The sequence below is a fragment of the Amphiprion ocellaris genome, chromosome 21, assembly GCF_022539595.1.
Source record: "Amphiprion ocellaris isolate individual 3 ecotype Okinawa chromosome 21, ASM2253959v1, whole genome shotgun sequence".
NCBI classification, from domain to species: Eukaryota; Metazoa; Chordata; class Actinopteri; family Pomacentridae; genus Amphiprion; species Amphiprion ocellaris.
In genome coordinates, this window is record NC_072786.1 from 22,808,943 (window position 1) to 22,831,837 (window position 22,895).

General features: G+C 40.8%; 1 protein-coding gene across 1 annotated transcript in view; it reads left to right on the forward strand.

The window, feature by feature from the left end:
* The first annotated feature begins 912 nt into the window (after nucleotides 1-912).
* Nucleotides 913-22,895, forward strand: part of ntf3 (neurotrophin 3) — a 47,102-nt gene continuing 25,119 nt past the window's right edge. The window contains exon 1 of the mRNA XM_023286315.3: nucleotides 913-1,078. Coding sequence (XP_023142083.2) covers nucleotides 1,061-1,078 — 18 coding nt within the window. The 5' untranslated portion in view covers nucleotides 913-1,060. The remainder of the gene's footprint in view (nucleotides 1,079-22,895) is intronic.

The window sequence follows — 22,895 nt, forward strand, 5'->3', positions numbered from 1 at the left end:
TACTGTCTGACTAAATATAGTACACAATTAAACTGGTATAGATTTTTTTGGCTGGGCTTTTTTTTAGACGGCTAAAATCCATGTTGCTACCGACCCGTCAACAGCAAGCCCATCTCTGCAGGTCCTCCTGTCTGCATACTGGGAGTGTGCCCATTGTAATCTAGTTTAAGTAATAAACTGATCACTGATAACTACTTCATGCAACCCACTTAAAAGAAACCAAAATATCCCTTTGTCCCCTTAAGGGCAGTGCACTGTAACTCCCAGTAAATCACATTGACTGACCTCAGACAAGTGAATGAAAAACTTGGAAATGATAGTTTGTCACACTAACGCATGACCAACCAATTTATAGAGGTTCTGGGACGTTCAAATATTAAATCTTACTTTTTAATAATGGAATTAGAACTCGTACAAAACCTTTAGCTTGCTCTTGGATCTTGACACAATACAAAGGTTACTAAAGGCGTTTCTGTGTTAATCAGTGAGTGTGAACTAAATGAGGCTTTCTGTTATGGCTCTTTTATTATGGAGCCTTTTTCAGAATTTAGCCTAAAAGTTTGAGTCTTGGGGAACCTGTCAGATGTATCCAAACACTACATACAGACCCAAAGGTTGCATTAGTCACGCACGCACGCACGCACACGCCCCTAATTCGGTGTCCTAATTCATGTCAGCAGGCTCACTCCGCCACAGACAGCAGCCGCATGCATGCAGGTCTTTGCTGCAACATGCGCCAAGAGCCATCTGTCCTGTAACAGAAAGAGCGGCGTAGATTATGGTGTCCAGAGAGAGAGAGAGAGAGAGAGAGAGAGATGGAGGGAGGGTTGAGAGAGAGAGAGAGAGAGAGAGAGAGAGAGAGAGAGAGAGAGAGAGAGAGAGAGAGAGAGAGAGAGAGAGAGAGAGAGCATTACGCACACCCTGATCTTCTCTACACAGAACCAATGTGGCGCACAGACAGGCGGCAGCCCTCAGAAAGTGGGAAGTTTTCGCCAAAGGATTCTGTGTAAAAATTAATCACCTTCATGTCGACTCTGTTGGATACTAACCCACCGATGCTATGGTTACCTTTATTACGGTAGGAACACCTTTTATTTCATCTCACTTGGTGCGTCTTAGAGCATTTTTGAAAACTCTTTGGCTCCTTGAGTGACAGTGAATGAGCCTTAGTGTGCACTACGTTCAACAGACTTTAAAAGGTGACAAGGTCTCAAAATGTTGCACCTGAAGTGTGTTAGACATCGTGGTAAAAAGCTTTGGAGCTGCTGGAGATACAACTTGCATAAATAGCTTTAAAAGTTTAGAAATGGTCCGATTTGGCACTAATCGCTTCTAAACTTTGATTGCACATTATATTTTGCAAAATAAATAAATAAAAATACGAACTGCGTGATACGTTGAAGGGCTTATTCCTTCCTCTAAGCTTGAGCCTCGGCAGGTAAAACTAAACAGACTGTAAGACACCGTGCGCTGCCTCCGGGCAAATCAGCATGGACAAACTCCTTTTACTCGTCTCGCTCTCTCCGTGCGCACAGGTACACAAAAGGGTTGGGTATTTCCAACGCAGTCTTACGCACACAAACATTAGAAACTGAGATGAACTCGGGAGTTGAGCTCTTTTTCAAAGGCGTGTGCGGCGCGTTGGAGGGAGCGGATCTGGCTGAATGCGCACGGGAACGGTGTGGTTCAAGCTTGTGTCTTCGGATTACCCACGCGCTAATTGTGCCTCGGCTCGCGGTTAGTGGGTGTGAAAGCTGATATGTCACAGATGACTCTCAAAACAAAGGCGGACTGTGCGCTGAAGCGGCCTCCTTGTGCGTATTTGTTTGTGTGCATATAGATTATGAGAAGCTGGAGAGGCTGAAAGGCCTCTGTGCGCAAAGACGCACCTCTCCAACGTCTTCTGCAGCCCTGAACTTTCCCAAAACGTTTCTAAATAATTCATCTTTTTTTGGAACAAGTGTAATGTTACACGTGCCAACGACACTCAGAGCTAAAATGTGTATTTTACAAACCGTGGAAGACTTTAACAGCAGATCAGACCAAGTAAAATACCGAGAACTGAAGCTTTCTTGACTTTGTGGAAGTGAAGTTTTCTGTGCAGAGTTTTACCGTTTGTTGGTGCACCAGCATTTGGAAGCTGGAAGCAGCTGATGGAACTGGACAAATAATCCTGTAACTACAAAATTGCCCGTGTGAGCAGTGTGATAACATGGATGGGATTCTGCGTAATGGCCTGGTAGGTGATGCGGTGCAGTTGTGTGATCGGGCATGTGGTCCGGGCAGCTTTTGCGTAATGGCGGGCATCAGCAGGCGTCTTGAGCCTTTGGTGGAAGCGTTCCTGCTGTTGCTGGAGTCCACTTCAGTGTGTGCGTGCTCGTGGTGAAGTGTGTGCGGGCGCGCAAAGGCCGCTGGAGCAGCTGTTGCAGCGGCGGATTTGACGCAGAGCCTCTCCTGACATGCAGGCACACAGCGGGAGGAGGAAATTAGGGCGCACGGACAAGCTTCTATTCTGTAACTTTCTTCACGGGCGCTTGAGTCAATACCAGCCTCCCAGGCATCCTGAGACAAGTTCACTGCTCCAGCTGTGAGCTGTTGCGTGCATGTAGTGCATCTCTCAGCGCAGTGCAGCTGCAGGGAGTCAGTTTAACAACGTTCATGTTGTGCTTTACTGCGGTAGGAAAAGAAAAGTGAGGAGTGAGGGGTGTGAACAGATCATAGGCGGGGCTCATGGGAAGAACATGAAGTACAGTAGATACGGTTAAAACTGATTATGTTACTATGGAGAGGTCCAGTTGTCCCTTTTGGCACCACTTTCCAATCTTTTTGTGCTTTTGTGAGTATCCCACTCCCCTCCTCAGTCTGCTCTGCTCTGCCCCTCTTGTACCTGTTTCATCCACTGCCCCAGATCTTCACGTGTTGCAGAACTCGTCCAGCAACAACAGAGGACAGAAATAAACATCAATCTACAAGAAGTCTAGGAAGCAGTTTGGATCCAAGGATTCTGGTTCAACTGAGAAAATGTGTCGGGAAAATATGAATGTGTAGCTCTCAAAGTGGCTGTGAGGAAGGATGACTGCCAGTAGCTCAGGAGTCAAAGATCAAGATCAGTGTAAACTTCATTTCAACAGAAATTATTTCAGTTCATTTAACACTGAACCTCAGAATTATCATCACTGACTCTTTCTGTACAGTGTTGAAAATGACTGCGGTTGTGTTTGAATCTCACAAAAATGTGCATCTATAAAGTGGAGATTATGTTACAAGTGTGCTCAGTCAACTATCCGAGGCCAGTTAGAGGTTTAAATAAAGAAACAGATGCAACCATGTGATGTGAGTTTCACTTGTTCTGTTTTACCGCTCTCCTGCTGATTGATGGGGGTTGGATCAGAGCGTCAGAGTTAGAGGAACAGGCAGCCCGGGTGGATCTCCGCACAGATGTTCTATTAACTTCAGTTCATGACACTTCCAGAGAAACTGGCTGGGAGTTGTAGCGTCCTTCAGCCCCGCCTCTTCTGGAAATACATTCACTCAACATGTGATGCTTCACATTTTTTAACCCTCTCTTCATGCATCTTGGTTACGCGTAATTCAATTTATACTTAACATTTCCAGAAATTTAATAATAAATCTTTTTTAAGTAGTAGGATCAGTTGATAAGATCACAGAAAACAAGGTCGTGTGACACTGAATCTGGCAACGTGTCAGAAATGTGTAATCAGCTGGAATTATTCCCACCACAACAAGCAGAAAATCACATCGGGGAAGTTGTTTCCGGAAATTATTCAGTGGCACAGACCTGGATTATGAATCGTGGCCACTGCCCTGCTGCCTGAGGCTGGAAAGGGATCCATAAGTCCCATGTTTACTGAATGTCAGCATGATGCGGTTATCTGACTAATTGCAAATTAGTTTGGAATTTTGCACAACTGAACTCTAACAAAAGCTACACAGGATCCTGCACTTTTAGCTTATCCTGCAGCTCTGTCTAGTAGTAGCAAAATAAAAATTAAGTTATAAAAAGTTGCTGATATTGTGCTGAGATGGTGCATTTTCCTAAAATAAGTGGAATTTAATCAAATAAATAAATTATGAGAGACTGCCATTGATGAAGTGTTTCTCCGGGATATGACTGTTGATTCAATTGGACTTAATAAAAACTTGAAGAGGGTTGGACAGTAGAGGGTCGCAGTGAACAGTAAACAAGATCATGGGACAGGTTTATGTGGCCCTGCTTAAAGGCCTCAGCAATACAACTATATACAGGAGTTGCAAAGAACTCACTAAACCTTCATGTTTATATTTACCAAGATGTCGGCTCACGTTTGGCATGAGGGTCATTTGAGTTGGGAGCTGATCCACACATACAAGCTCATATTAGACAATTTATTACTCTGCCAAGGAACACGGTGGAGCTTTGTGACGATTGGTGATGGTTTGTCTGTCTGTCTGTCTGTCTGTTAGCAACATTACTCAAAAACAGATTAACAGATTTGGATGAAATTTTCAGGGAAGGTCAGAAATGACACAAGGACCAAGTGATTAGATTTAGGCAGTGATGTGGCTTATTGTCTAGATCCATAGATTTGCTAAGGATTTCTGTATCATTGTGAGATAGCAGCATGGCATCACTGTAACTATGACAACAAGTGAACGCTACGTCAGCTGCCTGCTGACGATCACATGATTGTGATCCTACTACAAATCCACCACTGTGGACTTACAGGGACTTATCCATCGGAAAGGATGCAAGAAATAGTTGATTAAATTGTGGGGGTGTTTTCGAGTCCCATCAATTCCCGCCGCCTGCTACATTTTAGGTCACATGATTTGGTATCCGTACTTAATGTACACATGCATAACACTGTGTTCAGCGTACAGTAATTTTGTTTGTGGGTACATCTATATAAAATGGCCACATTCTGTGTTGCCGTGATTTCTGATCATCAATAACTAATAAACAAATGTTGCATTTCTACAAAAAATGCTGTATTTCTGACAATGCCGGATGGAGGAATGGACAGCCTTGGCAGAGTACTGTGCTCTCTGAGTGCTTTTCTAGTTTTCTATGGCTTCATAGCAGTTATGTTGCATTGAAGTGCATTTTTTAACTCCCAACTCCCAGACCTCCCAAACAGCAAGTCATACATTTGAAGAAGACATGTGGAATGTTTAACAGTCTAGAAAAACAGTTGAGTAAGCTACTTAACACCTCAGAATTAATTTTTACTCTAAAAAGACAGGTTACAACTGCTCATAAGCATTTTGTGAAAACAGTGTGCTGCACACAGAGATGAGTATTAGCTTCTATTGATGACAAAAATAGTTTAACAACTACCGTTGCACTGTGCACACACTCTACATAGTAAGGAAATATTGCACGGGTATTAATACAGATATCCTAAAATGGTTATGAGCATTTGAATCATGAGGTTAGGAGCTTTCAAAAGATACTAAATCAGGGCTGATGTCATTTAAAAAGAGCAGAATAATATTTACTTGGTCTGTATTTCAGACCTGTGAGTGGTAATGGATTAAACCATGGCAGAAGAAGAGGGAGCCACAAGAAGATGTAGCCAAAACAAATAAATACATAAAGAAAACATGTCATGTATTTTGGTAAATGGTCAGTACTTAAATGTCACCTTTTAACCACAGGTACACTGTAAAAATATCATGTTTAAAAAAAGTAAAAATGTGGCAGTAATTGAATGAATGTAATAGATATTATAAGTACTTTAACAAAACGTGGACAATCTGTAAAATGATAATTAAATAGATTATTTTAAAATTCTTTCTATACATTTTTTCCCTTTCAAACAGCTGTAAATGTCTGTAAAATATTTTTTTGCTGATTTTAGTACAGTAAAAATGTTTTGTAGTTTCTGTTTAAATGCTGTAAAAGGGAAAAAATGATCATTTAAAAAAAAAATAGAGTCTTCACAGTTTTGGCTTGTTTTTGAACTTTCAGCATGTAAATTAATACCTTTTCTGTAATTTTTGTTATCTGTATATTAATAAAACAGGCAAAATCTGTAAAATAACAGTAAACTGTTAAAAACGATAGTTAAAAGGTGCTAAATTTTTTTTTATCATGTAGGCTCAACAAAGTGCTTTACAGTGTATATTTCATTCATCCATTCACAAACACTAGTAGCATATGTGCCAACATAACTGCACAAGGGTTTTCTAATCATCAATGAGCCTTTCAACACCATTAGCTAACACAATGTAGCATTAGAACACAGGAGTGATGGTTGCTGGAAATGTTCCTCTGTACCTCTATGGAGATATTCCATTAAAAATCAGCTGTTTCCAGCTAGAATAGTCATTTACCACATTAACAATGTCTACACTGGATTTATCATTCATTTAATGTTATCTTCATTGAAGAAACTGCTTTTCTTTCCAAAATAAGGACATTTCTAAGTGATGCCAAATCCTCTCCACCACCTGAGGACCAGCTCTGTTATTACACGTTTGAATTCGGGCAGGTTAACTCCTCATCCCTCATGTTTTTGTCATTACACAAACCTTCCCACCTCAAACTAGTACAAAAAACTTTTACACAATATTCCAGATTTCTAATATTCAACCATTTTTATACACTAATTTAAAAATGTTCCTAAAACAGGTGGATGACGATGAATTTAGTGTGATAGTGAATTTGAAGAACAGCTACAAACAGTAGCTTTTGCTTATCTGAGGTCAACACCTCACTTTAAAACACTAAAATCACTTAGCCATACTTCTTGTGAATTGTTTCTGCTTTTCAGAATGTTCAAGGGTTTTGTAATTAAAGTCAAGTGGTGCTCAAGCACAAGATTTGTGTTAAAAGCGGTGTTTGTAAAAGGTCAAACTTCTAAATCAGGCCTTTTGTAGCAGTTTACTGGGTGTTGTGACATCATGTTAGAAGATTTCTGATCTATGAAGCTAATCAAAACCTCATAAATATTCTTCACAAGTGATGCTAGTAAACTGCAGGCCTCATACCAACAGGGTGAGAAAGGGAAGAATGTTTTTTGAGTTTATCCTCGGCGTTTTTTTCCTCAACTTTCCCTCATTTTTCTGTGTGGACCAAGCTGTGCCTGTCGTCTTGTGGAGGCACTTTCACAGCTCCGTCTGCTCCAAGATGGTTTACACATTTAGCAAAGTGTTTACACTCTGCACATTCTTATGGCTAGTTAGAGCCAAACATACTGTAAGGATGTGGATTAGACGGCTCTCTTCTCTGTGCAGCTTCAGTGCAGACACATATAGACACACCAGGACACTCATTTAGGACGTTCATTCCTTTAACCTGTAACCTCTTACCTTCATGTAAACAGTCCTAAATCCAAACCAAAGTTCTCAGCAGCACCGTCCGGTCTTTTCTTCTTGGCTCTTTATTGTTTTTCCCCACAATTCCCTGCGAGACAGAGCAGATAGAGATCATGTGATTTCAAGGTGAGGCCCAGCCTTCCCAGTACTTTGATCATATGATGGTTCATCCGTCCTCTTTCTGTCCATTCTGACCTCGTAATCTGCCTCTCTGTCTCAACAATTTTCTTTATCTTCTTCACATCCAATGTCTGGATCTTCATGTTCCTCATTTCCCCCCCTTTCTCTTTACATCTGACTTCCTCCCAACCTTTTTTTTTTCTTTCTGCTCTCTGTTTCTCCATTAAAAGAGGGACTCGGTGACCTCCAGATAACATCCTGATCCAGATACAGCTGATCTCTGAGAGTGTCTGCTGGGACGAATTCCCACACAAGCCCGTTTATCACTTAATACGTATAGCCAGTTATAGATCGGGATATTCATTTTTAATCTAGATAACGACAGGGTTGTCTGTCTCCTTCGCTGTCCTGCGAGTCTTCAAAATGACAACTTTTAAGGAGCTACCAAATGTAAGCCAGGTTTGTGACATTGTGCACTTTTAGATGATTTCACAGAGTTTTACAAGAATTATTAGGTTTGAGGAAATTTCAAAATTCATACAGGAACACTTAATCCCTCAGTTTAGCTGGAAGGAATTCATAATAATCTAGAGATAAATCATTTTGACTGGACTGTTCAGAACTTACAGGAATATGAATTGTTGGGGCTGGCTGAAAACACAAATTTTACATCCTATGAAACTGACAGCAAACATGTAATATATCGCCTCCTCTGTCTTTGCTGACAATACATTCACAGGAAGCAAGGAGATAGCAAAATAACTTATTTCTGTCCGACTTTCGAGAGTCTGGCTTGCAAATCCTTATGCAAAGAGCACATATGAACCTGAGACGCAATGACAGTTACATTTTGTAGATCAGCTAGTCTGTGGAGATCATTTTCAGCCTTGTGGGTTCACATTTACACCCGTATTTAGTTTGTGTTTGTGTATATAGCTTTCAAAAGTTTGGGTTCATGTTTTCCATGAAAACTCACAGTTTTTTGCATGTGCTAACTTAACTGCACAAGGGTTTTCTAATCATCAATGAGCCTTTCAACACCATTAACTAACACAATGTAGCATTAGAACACAGGAGTGATGGTTGCTGGAAATGTTCCTCTGTACCCCTATGGAGATATTCCATTAAAAATCAGCCATTTCCAGTTAGAATAGTCATTTACCACATTAATAATGTCTAGACTGGATTTATCATTCATTTAATGTCATCTTCATTGAAAAACTGCTTTTTTTTAATCCAAAGAAAAGGACATTTCTAAGTGACCCCACACTTTTGAACAGTAGTGTAATTGTGATCCACACGAAACATATTAATAGCAACTGCAAAATTTGATCTGTATCAGTGGAGAAGTATTCAGACAAGTAAAAATACCAAGAACGGGATAGATAAATACTCCATTACAATAAAAATCTTACTAAAGTAAAAGTACTCAAGTATTACCCTCACAATGCACTAAAGGTTTCTACAGTTTGCTCCCTCTGGGTTGGAGAGGTGTGTTGTTGCATTAAGCGAAATAATTTAAATATCACAGGATTTTTTTTCATGACTGATGGGAAAATAGCCATGGCTTGGTAGATGGATTGGTGCAGTGTCAGCAGTAATGCAGGTGTACTCCATCGTGGTAGTGAAGAGAGAGCTGAACTGAAAGGCAAGGATCTCAGTTTACCAGTCCATCTCTGTCCCAACCTTCACCTCTGCTCATGAGCTTTGGTTAGAGCTCGAAAGACTGAAGTTCTACTGAGAATGAAGAATGAAGTTCTACCAACAATGACCAACACTCCTGACTTTGGCACAGCAGATTGGTGGTTCAAATCCCGGTCAGGGTGCAGTTGTCCAGTGAGGACCCTTAGGCAAGGTCCATCGTGCTTCCCTGCCTACCTACTTCATGTTGTATCTGCAGTCAGATGTACGTTGCTTTAGGTAAAAGCTAGATGAAACTGCAAATTGTAAGTTGTGGAAACAAGTGGCTGAAATGATGTTTCTCCGAGCTCAAATCATTGAAGTAGAGTCGCTGCTTCTTCGCATTGAAAGGAACCAGCTGAGATGGTTGAGGCATCTAATCAGGATGCCTCCTGGGTGCCTTTCTTTGAAGGTTTTCCAGGCACTTCTAAGTGGGAGGAAACACCAGGGTCCACGCAGAACTCACTGGAGGGATTTCGTATCTTATCTGGCCTGGGAACACCCCAGGATCCCCCAGAAGCAGCTTGAAAATGTCGCTGGGGAGAGAACATCTGGAATGACCTGCTTAGCCTGCTGCTACCACAACCTGCCTCTAAATAAATGAAAGAAAATGGAGCGAGTTAGTGAGTTTGTTTCCCCATATCGACTGTACTTAGCAGTGTGCACCACAGTAAATACACATCTTAGTAGTTAGCCTGACTGTCACATGGTTGTCTAGAGGACCCATGTCTGCATTTTCATTACATTTAGTATATAAGTCACACAGATATACTTTGCAATTGGATTACATTCAGTGATTATATGAGATTAAGATCTGGAGCCTTTCGCCATTAAGATGATTATTGTTTCCAGCTAAACCTATGAAACTACAGGTAATGTCAGGACTAATTTACTTCAAATCTGTCTCAGTTGAGAGTTAAATCGACTTAGTGGCTCTTTTTTAATCTGCAGTGCTTTCCTGATCTGCAGAAAGAAAAGGCCATGATATAATTTACAGAGATGTGGAGGCTCGGAGGTCTTGTTTTTGCCAGAGACTTTACTGTCTTTCACTGTTCCTTCTCGACCGCCATGGAAGAACTGAAAAACCAGTTTTTTGTTAAAGGGCGGCTGCTTTTCTTCTTCTCTCACCCAGTTGACCCATCACAGTAGTAATAACAGACAGGCTGCATCCAAAGTACTTCTCAGTTAAATGATGGTGTTGATATAGTGGAGACAGGAGAGAGTAGGAATGTTAGCAGTGATTGATTCACTTTGATAACAGTCAGCTTGTAGTGAAATAAAAGTGCAGCTCCAAAGTGTTTCAGACAATCCAGCTGAAACCACCTGTTGTATGATCACAGCTCAGGAGTTTCGTTTTCTTCCTCTATAGGTGACATTGTGTGGATTGATGTGGCCACCTTTGATATTTGAGCTGACAGATGTTCAAGATGGCCCGAGGGTAAAACCTGCTGCCTAATGTCCCATCCACAAACCCAGTCCCCGATACTTGTCACCTCATTTGGTTTAACATAATACTAATGCTTACTTCAATCTTTACCCTGAGGCCAAAAGCTGAGCCCCAAACTCGACTGATGAATCTGGAAGAATCATCAAATAAAAGTCCTCAGTTGGGTAAAACTAATGGATCATACCAGCGTCAACCACCACATTTATCTATACTGTGAAAGTCACATTTACTGTCACTGTGACATGAAAGCTTTAAAGAGGTTTTCTGCAGTTAATGACACCCTGCAGACAAGCTGTTTGGTTTTCAGCTTTTAAAAAGTCAGCTGTTCTGAAGTTTGACTTTGAGGATGAAGGCATTGCCGACAGCAATATGGAAACTGACATAAAACCATTAGGCAGACAAGAGCCCATAAAAGCTCATGAACTGGCCGGCTCTAATGTGAGTTATCGATGAATATTACAGTTCTCTTTTTATTGGTCTTTATCTGTTTACATTTTGGCAAATTGGTACCAAAAGTGTGCAGAATTAGTGATCTTCAGTCCCTGTTTGCACTGTACTCATGGACATATGCACAACTATCACTGGATTAGTGATTAATATGGAAGGAAATCTAAAATTGACACCATCTCAGGCAAGTTCTGAGGTGTTCTTTCTGTCTGATTTCCAAGTAAATTCTGGAATATTTATTTCCGATGGACAACAAAGAGAATTCTCTAGAACTGTAAGTCACACTGATTGACATTAATATCTGTATCACGTCTCTGTGTCAAGATTTGACTGAGATTTGTGGAAGAAGATAAAAGAAAGAGTCAAATTTATGATTCAGACATATTTTAAACAGTACATTTACTTTTTCCTGAACCCTTCTGTGCCTCCCTGATAAGGTGTTTAACTGTCTGTTTGGTATTTGTCTTGCAGAATAGCAAGTAAAATACCAATGAATAGAACTAAATCTAAAAAAAAAAAAGAGAGAGAGAGCACGATGGATATTTAATTCTTCACCAAATTTGGCTTTAAATTGAGATTTAATGTCAGCAGAGAGGACTGTACCTTTGTTTGTAGCTGAATTTGAAAGCAGCTTTCTTGCATCAAACTCGTTCAAGTCAAGTGAAAACAACAAAAGCACTCAGAGAGCACAGTACTCTGCCAAGGCTGCTCATTCCCCCCATATGGCATTTTCAGACATGCAGCATTTTTTTTCTATAAATTCAGCATTTGTTTATTAGTTATTGACGATCAGAAATCACAGCAACATAGAATGTGTCCATTTAATATAGATGTACCACAAACAAAATGACCTAGACCGTGTGCATGCATGTGTACGTTATATACGGATACCAAATCACGTGACCTAAATATGTAGTGGGTGGCGGGAATTGATGGGACTCAGAAACACCCCCACAATTTAATCAATTGTTCCTTGTATTATTTCCAATGGATAAGTCCCAATAAATCCGCAGCGGTGGATTTGTAGTAGGATCACAATCATGTGATCGTCAGCAGGCAGCTGATGTAGTGTTCACTTGTTGTCATGGTTACAGTGACACTGTGTCGCTGTCTCGCAATGATACAGAAATCTTTAACAGATCCATGGATCCAGACTATAGGAGGCATCAATGTCAAAATCTAATCACTTGGTCCTTGTGTCATTTCTGACCTTCCCTGAAATTTCCATCCTATTCTGTTAGTCCGTTTTTGAGTAATGTTGGTAACAGACAAACATTCAAATCAACGCCAATAGTCACAGAACTCTGCTGAGGCTCTGCATCCTTGGCGGAGTAACAAGAAAAGCACATTTGAAAATGGAGGGGGCTTGAAATGTATGTTGGTAGTCATGCATCTGAAAGCCTGTCTGTATGGTGTGTTCATATACTAGTTGGAAATATCACCAGTATTGCTGTTCTGGGAAACCCTGGACTACATCCATGTCCGACTACTTTCACATCCAGTGGAAACATTTTACAAGTTCTCACTTTCTGTTTTATATGCAGATGGACTGTAAGGAAAGGAGTCGATTATGGGCTGCTCAGAATTTGTGTTTTTAGATTCCTTTCTTGTCCTCAGGGCATTGCCGAATGTAGTAGTTGGGGATATTTCTCAAATTACCTGCTGCTATTTTTCGGTTTGTATTTTAGATATTTTTTACTTTACCTCTTTTACTTATGATGGAAGCATTAGATCACGATGCCTGATGCAATTGCTTGAGGCACTTGTATGTCGCTTTTATCTCAACGTGGCCAGTCAGTCATTTAACAAACTCCTCCACTTTGGTACAAACTGTTTAGAATCTGCAGCAACATACACCAAACATTCTACCATATTCTTCTCTTTTTCTTGTTTACCAATAAATCATGCCTGACCTTAAGTCGGGACAGATGGAGGATAGATACACAAAAGGAGATTATTTGTAGAGCTGGTTGAACTACCCAGCCATAGGGTTTGGCAAGACAAATAGTAGAACCAAAGAGGAAAGAAAACCCAACCACATAATTTAATTTTTATATTGAAGAACAATGGCTTCTTGGCCGCAGTGCGTGTGGAAGGACTGCGGTGGTTGATTTCCTTACATCTGATTAGCAATGAAAAGCACAAATTGGAAAATAGAGCACAGAAAATGGTCGACTTTATTTGTACTAGAAGTGCATTGCATGAGACGGAGCACACTTTAGCAGAACTGTCAACAGATGTATGAAGGAAAAAAAAGACTTCAAATAGCTGCGATCATTTAAATGTTTAAATGTGGGAAACAAAGAGATTTATCACTTAGAAGTCCAACTCTGCATTGCACAGCTTTCCCGTGTCCACTGTGTATTTTACACATGTGTACAGAGCTTTTCTTTGGTCTGTAGATTCTTTTTTTCTTCGGACAGTATCAACATTGCTATTTTGCTGATAAGGAGTACAGTTTTCTCTATTATTTTCATTGCTATTTGTCCAAAACTCACAGCTGTTCAGTTAAGAGGAACTGTTCCCATTTAGGAAGCTGGATCCAGCAAAAGTTAATCCTTTTTACTGAATATTTATTGAAATTGTTAATCAGTTATCATCATTTTTGCCAGTTAATTTTCTGTTAGCCAGCTCACATCACAGCAACATTGTTTCTGGCATCTGATTAGAGTAACATGTTTACAGTAGGATCATTTCTTTGCCAAGGCAGAACTAAGGTTGAGACTTGTTTTCAGTCCTGTTTGTTAGTCTGCCTGTCTGCAAGGTTTTGCAAAAGCTACTGTGCTGAATTTCATGAAACTTGGTAGACAGGTGGAGCGTGGCCAAAGGAAGAATTCAATAAACACTGGTGTGAATCTGGGTTGTTTTTATGAGACTGTGGTCTCTGACTCCTCTTCTGGTTATTTTTCTGTACATCACCTGTTAGATACTGAACATAGCCATATGTGTTTCCTGTCTACATTTCCTTTGTCCATTACTCCGCCACAGTACGCAGCACAGTTATGTGATGATCAGCATTGGTGGAGTACTGTTCTCTGAGTGCTTTTATAGTTTTTAATGCAACGTAGTGGTTAATGTCTATGGTACTTGTTGAGACCGTGCAGAATTCATTTCAAAAGCTCGCTGTAGCACACCAACACTTACATAGGAGTTTATTAAGAGCAGCAATAAAACAGCACGTAGCCACAGCATTCTGTTCCACTGAGGACATCTTGGCTACATATGACTATGCAAGCCAGATATAGCTGAATCTAAATTTAACTGAACATATTTTTTTCATAGTTTTGGCTGGCTGGATGACCAGTGTTGGCCTAAAGAGAGAGCAGGTTAACAGAAACAGACAAAAAACAGCTTAATTGGTTTTTGGACATGTGGCATCTTTTCTTACAATCCGTCATCATTCCCAGATGATAAAAGTCAGTGCAGTTATTTGCTTTGATGTGACAGGGCTTAAGTGCAGCTTTGGACACAGAGCTGTACAGTGTTTTATTTGAGAAAACACATGCTGAGTCCAAGAGTTAAGTCCCATCTGAAAATGAAAGGACATCCCGTCTTATAAAAAGATCACCTACTGAATATTCTGACAAAGTTGGCACCAAAACACACTGAAAACTAAACAGGAAACTAGGTACAGCAAATTGTTACCTCTAAATCTTTCAAGACAAGTTGAATTTTATGACTGATTTTCATAAAAGGGTTGTTGTTTTGAATCTGCTTTGAAATGCTTAGTGGTTTCAGGTAGACCGTTTACTGGAACTGCTTTTTGGAAAGCATAAACAGTGTCTTGTCAGCATCTGGTAGTTTGGGGTAAATGAAGGAGTGAATCCTCTTAGTCACACAAGACTGTACAAAGCAAAACAAAGAGATTCTAACGAAAACCCTCAATGTGCCAAAGCAGACCAGATCTGCTGCCAAACCATTGACAGAAGGTTGTTAATGTGTCAGTGAATGTGATGCTCCCTGCTGTCAGAGACTCTCAGACAGAGGCCAAGAACAACAGCATGTTCACAAGAAATTTGCACCAAAATGGTTGTTAAGGAAACCTGAAACATCTGTGAGTATTGATGAAATATTATCCACTTCTGTGTGCACAGACATGTGACTGAAAAGCTGGTTTAATGATGCTTTTATTATATTTATAAGTACCTGCCAGCACCATTAATACTTATGTTTGTTGAACTGGTAGCCATAGTTGAAGAAACAACCAAACGCAAGTGACTATATTATGATGACAGCATTCATCCCAAAACCTTCACACTCATGTAAAGCTGATCAGAAGTCTATAAGGTTAAAATAAACTCCAGTGAGAACTACTGAGCGTGGAGTAAGCTCCTTGCAAGTCTGATCTGTTTGAGAACAGTTTCAAGTTTCATTTGTAAGTGAAAGACGTGGTCTGCGTGTTGCTTCTTCACACAGAAGTTGCATCAAGTATGAAAGTACAACAAAAGTTTGCGGCAACGTTTCAGGCAATCTGGTTAAGAATAAGTGAATCATGGTTATCAGCTCAGACATCGGTCTGGCTACAATTCCTGCCACTTCTCTTTTAACCACGAGATACACAGCCAGGAAAACATACCACCTCTGGACCTCAGTCAGATGATGAACAGTTCCTGGGAGAAGAACAGAGCAAAGCAGGTTCTTTTGTGAACAGAGTCATCACTTAAGTTCCAGAGGCTCAGTAACTGTCAATCCTGTTGTTGACATGCAACGAAGATTGAGCCAAGATGAAACGGATGATTTTCTTTCTAAATGTGCCCTTTGCTATGAGCAGAAAAAACAGTGCATGTAGGTGTGCTCCGCATTTTACAGTACGACTGCATTTTTAAGCGTAAATACCACATTACATCGCAGTTATAAAAGTACTACTTTCCATCACTGTGGTTAACACATTAGCTGTCTGTGCCGGTTAGAGCAACACAATACAGCTTGATGATATTTTAACTTTTAACTCACATGCTGTCAGAAAAAGGTCACAACTGCTGGTCGCAGTCTGGAGCCCTGCTTTGTTTAGGTACAATTCTTGGAATACAATCAAAACACACCACAGTATTTTTGCCACAAATGGCCTCTTCTACATACAGAGACAGACCAGGGAGTTAACAACATTCGCGCAAATCAAGACGGGCTCTCTAGTTTGACCTGTTTTCAGATGGGTCATGACCGCCACATGAGCTTGGCCAAATGCACTTGCAGATGGGACACCTTGGAGATGTAAGGAGAGTAGTATCCAGTCAGAGTGCAAGGAAACAGAAGCTGACGGTCCAAAACAAAACCAACAGCAGGGCTACAAAGAGGGCAAAGATGGGACACAGCAGATTGGGTGGATTGTGTGGATGTAAGAAAAGGAGCGGAGGCTGATTGAAGTGAGTGACTCCTTGCTTGTTTTGTTGACTATCCTGACCCGTTCCCTCCTGTCACAGATCTCTCCAACTAGAGTAACTTAATCACTACATCTTGTTTGAGATCAGTGTTCATGTCTACATGACAAAAGTCAGTGGTGGTGTGGCCTGCACAGCGCTAATAAAAAATACCCAGTCAGCTGGCAGCTTCTATGGCTACACCTCCGCTGCCTATTTTGCCCATTTTGTTGGTTATCTAGCTGCAACCATTAATCCAGGAAATACTACTATCACACACATATGCACACAGGCACACACAGTAGCAAGGTCAAAGCCACTGTCGAGCTCCACAGTCTATTCCTGTGTCTGTGATTGTATAAGGCTTGACACCGGATTAGCTCCCCTGATCTCTGTGTCTGATTTGGTTTGGTAGCCTATTACTGTTCTGTCTCTCACTCAGCCTTTGCCATCAGTTCATTTACCACATATTTTACTTGGTGTGCAGATCACACAGTTCTCAGCTGTCAGCTCACTCCTGTGCTCAGCCTTTGTTCGGCCTCCTCCTGAGGCTCCATGTCAGGCCTGTGGACGAGCTGTGGAGTTAAGTGTTGGTGAGATATGAAGTCTACTTAAACGTAACTCTAGAGTCCTTTCAGCAAATCAAATGTGTCACAAAATGCCTCGCAGACAAAAAAAGAAGCAGAAAATTGATTGAAAAATGAGACCAAAAGGAGGAAAGACCACAGACTTTGCTCGGTGTGGGAGTGTGTGTGTGAGTGTAATCTCAGTCAAAGTGGACCTTGTCAAATGTAGGACATAATGAAAACCACATCAAAGCAAGAAAAGACTCTTTTCTTTTAAACGACAGACATCTATTACAGCTCTGCTGTGTCTACTCAGCCTGTTGTGTAAGAAGGACTAAAGAAACGTGTGTCAACGCTGCAGCACTGGTTGATCCAACAGAGCAGGGAGCAGCAACATGTACCATCGAGGGTCAGGAGGCTTCACTACCAAACACTTAGCAGCTGCTTTTACTCATCAGATCTCTTTCTTCATTTGAGGTGTGAAGGCTCTGACAAACCAAAATGTGTCAGTGAAACACAGGACTCTGATATGATGAAGTCTTCATACTGTGGCACTTGTTTATGAGTCTGTGGTACATTTTGTCTACGCTTCATCCAGTCTTAATGCCATAGTTGGTAAGACACTCCGCCAATATTACAATTCCAACAATTATATTAAAAGTGTCGCATTACTGAGCATGTAGAGTTGCAAGGAGAAGGTGTTATTCTAATGCCATCTGGCTGCTGTAACAAAACATGCCGGTAAACTGCATTATGGGAAAGCAGGATGTAGTGCTTTGAGAGTCAAACTTCGCACTAAAAGTCAGGATTTGTCAGCCTCTCCTGCCTCAGTTCTGTTACATTTTAAAATCTACCTCACATAAGTAACTATGCAAGGACTAAATGGATGAAGTAGTTCTTAAATGTAAAAATTAGTGATGGGACGCGATTGAAAAAATGTATCTCATTTATTCAAGGCTTTCTGATTAATCACAATTAATCACATTCTTGTCAAATAGCAATATTTGACACAATTAGCAAAGTTTTTCAATTCAAATAATTGGTTGACGACTGAATCAATGAATAGACATATATGTGAACTTAAACAACAAAAATGTTAGTTTCATTTCTATTTATCTGCATTTTTCATCTGTCTACTATAGTCACAGATTACTGCAAACTCATAGTGCAATTATATATATTCCACATTTTAAGACTTTTTTAAACTGAAGCACTTCCAATATCTTGAAAAATGGCCTATTATGGGATGGCTACACCGCTTGCCGGTACCAGGACTGTCGTAGCTAACGTTAAGGTACATGTGAACAGGATCCATCAATTTCTCGCATCCCATCCATTGTCTATGTGAAATACACAGTGTGTGCACTTTTTGAGCTGCATTCAGGTGCGTCGCCTCAGAGCTCATTTGCATAAAGTATTCATTTATGCAAATGCAGCGCAGGGAGCGGAGGTCTGAGGCATGGCAAAACTTTCATTAAACATCTAAAGTAGCCATCATTGAACTAAAACGAGGGCAGATTCAGCAGCTTATTTCTCACCTCAAATGTTTTCAGAAATACTTTTCGCTGAACTGTTTTCATAATAAAAGAGAAAATTTGTGACTGAGCCGCTATGTTGGTCCGATGCTTCAACCGAACTGAAGGTCTGAAGGCTGTCATGTGACCAGCTAGTGGTCCACTCATGACACGCCCACCAAGCAGGTGATATTCAGATGCGTTTCCATGCAAGAAAAAACAGCCCTGTGGACATGTAGCTTTAATTCTGGTGCTAACAGCAACATGTTTTGCATTGAGGTGATACCGTCAGCTTGAAGAGCTGCAGTGCTCAGAAAACTCTCTGCTGCACAATTTGCAGATAACCAGGCTTTTATCCAAGCTGACATCGGAAAGATTTTTAAAAGAAAACTTTCCGCTCAACAAGCTCAATGCAGTCTCGTCTTCCTTCACTGTTCACCAAACTTTCTTGTGCTGACGTCACTCAGTGCCTCCTGTACATCTTTTTCACAGCTGGAAAAAAGACTTAAGGTTCAATACCACCACCTACTGAATGCATTCCTTTTTTAATGTGTTATTTTTTGCAATTAATTAATTGAAATTAACGTGTTCAAGTTCCTGCGAAAGTTAAAATAGATCTAATAAACAAAAAATTAGGGTAATTGCAACAAAGACTAAAACGCCACCTTGTCCTGAAGTGTGGTTGTCGTAACCACTGTTCTTTCTAGAAGAAAGAGGGAAGATGACGTACAACAGACATCTCCATTCATACTCAAACTGAGGAGCCACGGGCTTCCAATTTCCTTGTAATTGTTTGAAGTTGTGTTTGCTTGCCTGCAGCTTTTCTTTCTTAATTTGCTGCCACATTTCTTTGCTGCATGTTGTGGAACAGTGGAAAGCATGGACAAGAATGCGTTTTCTGGTTGCATTTGTAACAAAATGGAGACCCTCTCTTAAAATTCTCATTATAATTCCTCAGGGTGCAGTTAAAGCTGAGGTAGGCAGTATTCCTTTGCCGTTACAGTGCAAAAATTTCACACTAGCCTTTCAACATATTGCAATTAATTAGACTGAGAAGAAATTAGACTTCTGCACCTCCTCTTAGGTCTGTTTTCAGGCTCTAAAAATCCAGTCTGTGATGGTAGATTAAGGGTTTGGGCAAGTCACAGGTTTGGTCACCCACAGCAGTGGAGTTGTGTGACTGGTGTGATTAGGATGTGGTGCTGCAGTGGGTTGGATGGAAGACTTTTACTCACAGATAAGTGTCCACATCCCAGTAGAAGCTACAGGTGAATGTTAACTTTGAAGTGTGTAATTGTCTGTCTGAGCCTGATTTAAGAGTTATTTTTCTCTGTTGAGAGAGCTGGATTTCACTGGCAAACATGAAATGTTTTAAACTGCAGTAGTTTGAGACATGTTGTGGGTGAAAACACGATTTAAAGGCAGCTCCAGCAGAAAGAATCAAGACTGTTGGCACAAATGTTCGTGTCTGTAACATTTACAGGAACAATCTGCACTTGGCTGTCATACTTTATGGCAGGTTTCAGCTAATGGATGGAGTCGCTGACAGATAGAAAGCAGTTCTGAGGGCCACAGTCTTCTAGTGGGTCCTCCAAGACAATAAAAAACTGAGGTTCAGTTACTAAAGCTCAGCTTGGCAGTAACAGAATAGAAGATCAGTGAGGACACATTTCTGTACTAAGTCACTATATTTTTCAATTTCAAAATGTCTGGTAACTTTTTCTGCTGAAGTCACAAGTATAGACACTTCTTGGGAGTTATTGGAATAATATAAGTGAGCCGATGACTTGCAGTTTGCACATTTAGATGCACACAGTGGGTCAGTAATAGTTGGCTGGACTGTGTGTTTAGAGAATCAGCAGGAAGAGTCCCTCGTTCTTCTCTCCACAGTTTGTCTGCAGTCTTGCTGCGAGGTGTGTGTTCTCCTTTGTTTTTCCTGTCAGGTGAAGGAATGTGTACCTGTAGGTACGTACGTAAGAATGTATGCACATGTGCTCAGAGTTAGAACTCACATCCCACCTCGGTGCACAGACGCACTGCTCTTCTAAACGCACTTTGGCCTTAACATGCTTAGGAACTTTCCACTGCCTCTTTCTACACAGAGCTTGAAACACTGCATACACTTTAACATCACTTTCCCTCTTTTACACAAACACACAAACACCACTAGGAAGCAGCTTGCTTTTGCATCCACGCACGAGCACAAACTGGTTTTCTCAAGAGATAAATCACAGTGAATGCGCATGACTCACCTGGCTCACGGCGGCGAAACATTCAGAGGGTAATTCACTGTCACGATTGGAATTCTGCCCTTCCCTGCACTTACCCTAACACCCCCGGGGGTTAAAAGAAAGCAATGTGGGAGGTGGAGGAAGATGAAGAGAATGAACCACATGTGTAGACAACCTAAATAAGTGTGTAAAGTGGCGTTTCTCATCCATTTGTTGGCAAATAAAATGTGCTTTGGTCACTTTTGTGTCCAGACGAGGTTCAAACTGTGCCTCTCCCACAGCCGTCTTTTATCTCAATCAGAGCACTTTTATGAGTTTAAATTGTATTTGTACTTTCTTTGTGAATGTTTTTTTCTTCTTCTAAAGCAACATCTGACTTGCACCACAAATTTCCAAGTGCTTGAAAATTGCAGGATATCTGGGGAATTCCTTTATCAGTGGAAAACCTGTGAACCCTCTCTGGTTCTCCATCATCTCCTTTTCTCACTATGCAGACAGAACAGATGGCAAGGAGTATGAGATTTAAAAAAAAATCCAGATAGAAGACTTGCAATCAACTTTCCACTCATGCTGCACATTGCCCATGTTTTAATTCCACTCTGAGCAAGTCAGTTTTTACGAGCTGCATAAAAACCTTTGGGCCTTTCGCCATTTTCTGGTCATTTCTGCAGCACAGAAGCCACTTGTAAATAGTTGAGTGATTACATACAGCTATTCAGCATTACACTGGTATATAAAACATGTCTATATCCATGCAACAAATGTGATTAGCAAGGTTCATAATGACATTTTTCTGTCTCTTTTTTATGGGGGCACTCAAGACCATGTTTTAACATATTTGTTCATGAATTACAATTTGTGAAACTGAAATACTGGGCTGGAAATTGAGCCACAGACTGTCGCTCTGTGCCACAACATCTGGAGTCCATTGGACAGAATCAGGGCTCAGACATTGCTGGGTGAAAATCCCTCTGGAGGATTTGCTGGTTTGGCACAGTGCTCCCTTAAGCCCCTTCACTAAGCGCCCCTGACTGCATCATCACTGGGGTCTCCACGGTAACTGCCCAGGATACCATCCTCGCCAAACTGAGACATTTGTGCTTTCCGTAGCCAACAGGTCCTAACAAATGGGTGAGGGCTGTTTCTATTTTAGATGAGCATGCTTTATAATAATTAAGACTGACTTGGGCCATAACAGTACTAATATGGAAAAGTAGCTATTATCCCTGTTGCCCCAAGCCGTGCATGTGAAAACCCCCCAATGAGTTTAGACTCCAGTAGTTTACATCCGTCTGTGTGTTTTAAGGTTTTACTCTAAACATTTTAACTTTATTGAAAAGTACAGACAATGCAGATTTAGCATCTTTCTGGAGTCTATCCCAGCTGACTTAGGGTGAAGGCAGGAGACACCTGGACAGGTCACCAGTCTATCACAGGACTACACATAGAGACAAACAATCACACTCACATTCACACCTACAGAGAGTTTAGAATCACCAGTTAACCTCAGCATGTTTTTGGACTGTGGGAGGAAGCTGGAGAACCTGGAGAAAACCCACACATGCACAGAGAGAACATGGAAACTCCATGCAGAAAGATCCCAGGCCCGGATGAGAACTAGGGATCTTCAAGCTGCAAGGTAAAAGTGCTAACCACCAAGCTACTGTGCAGCCCTAAATAAATATAAATAAATACAATAAAAAAGGAGTCAAAGGGCACCATCTCAGTCATCTTTTATCTCCTGTTAACTAACCTATTCCATCTGTAAGACGCTGCAACTTTGCACCACTGTAAGCCAGGAACAAAACTCCTGTGTTTGACTCATTTTTCTTTGGACATTATTCACTCAATGAAATGATTTTGTAGGAAATTCTACAGACCAAGAAAGTTCTTAAGAGGTTGGAGGTGGTGGAGGCATTAGTCTAGCAGGAGACTGAGGTTTGTGTCCCATTTTCAGCATTATTATTATTATTATTATTTTGACTTAAGTTTTAATTTTCATTCACTGTTTGATTCGATTTCAGCACCAAAACGACTCTGTTACGTTTAGGAAAAAAAATCATGCTTCCTTTCACAACACGTAGCTTGAAGCTGCTCCTACATTTTCTTGGTCACCGTGGTGACAAGTCTTGCTCCTGTCTAATGTTTGACTGGTTGGCTGATAAAAGAGCAAAGGAAGGAATGCGATACATGATATGATGCTGATTTGAAGC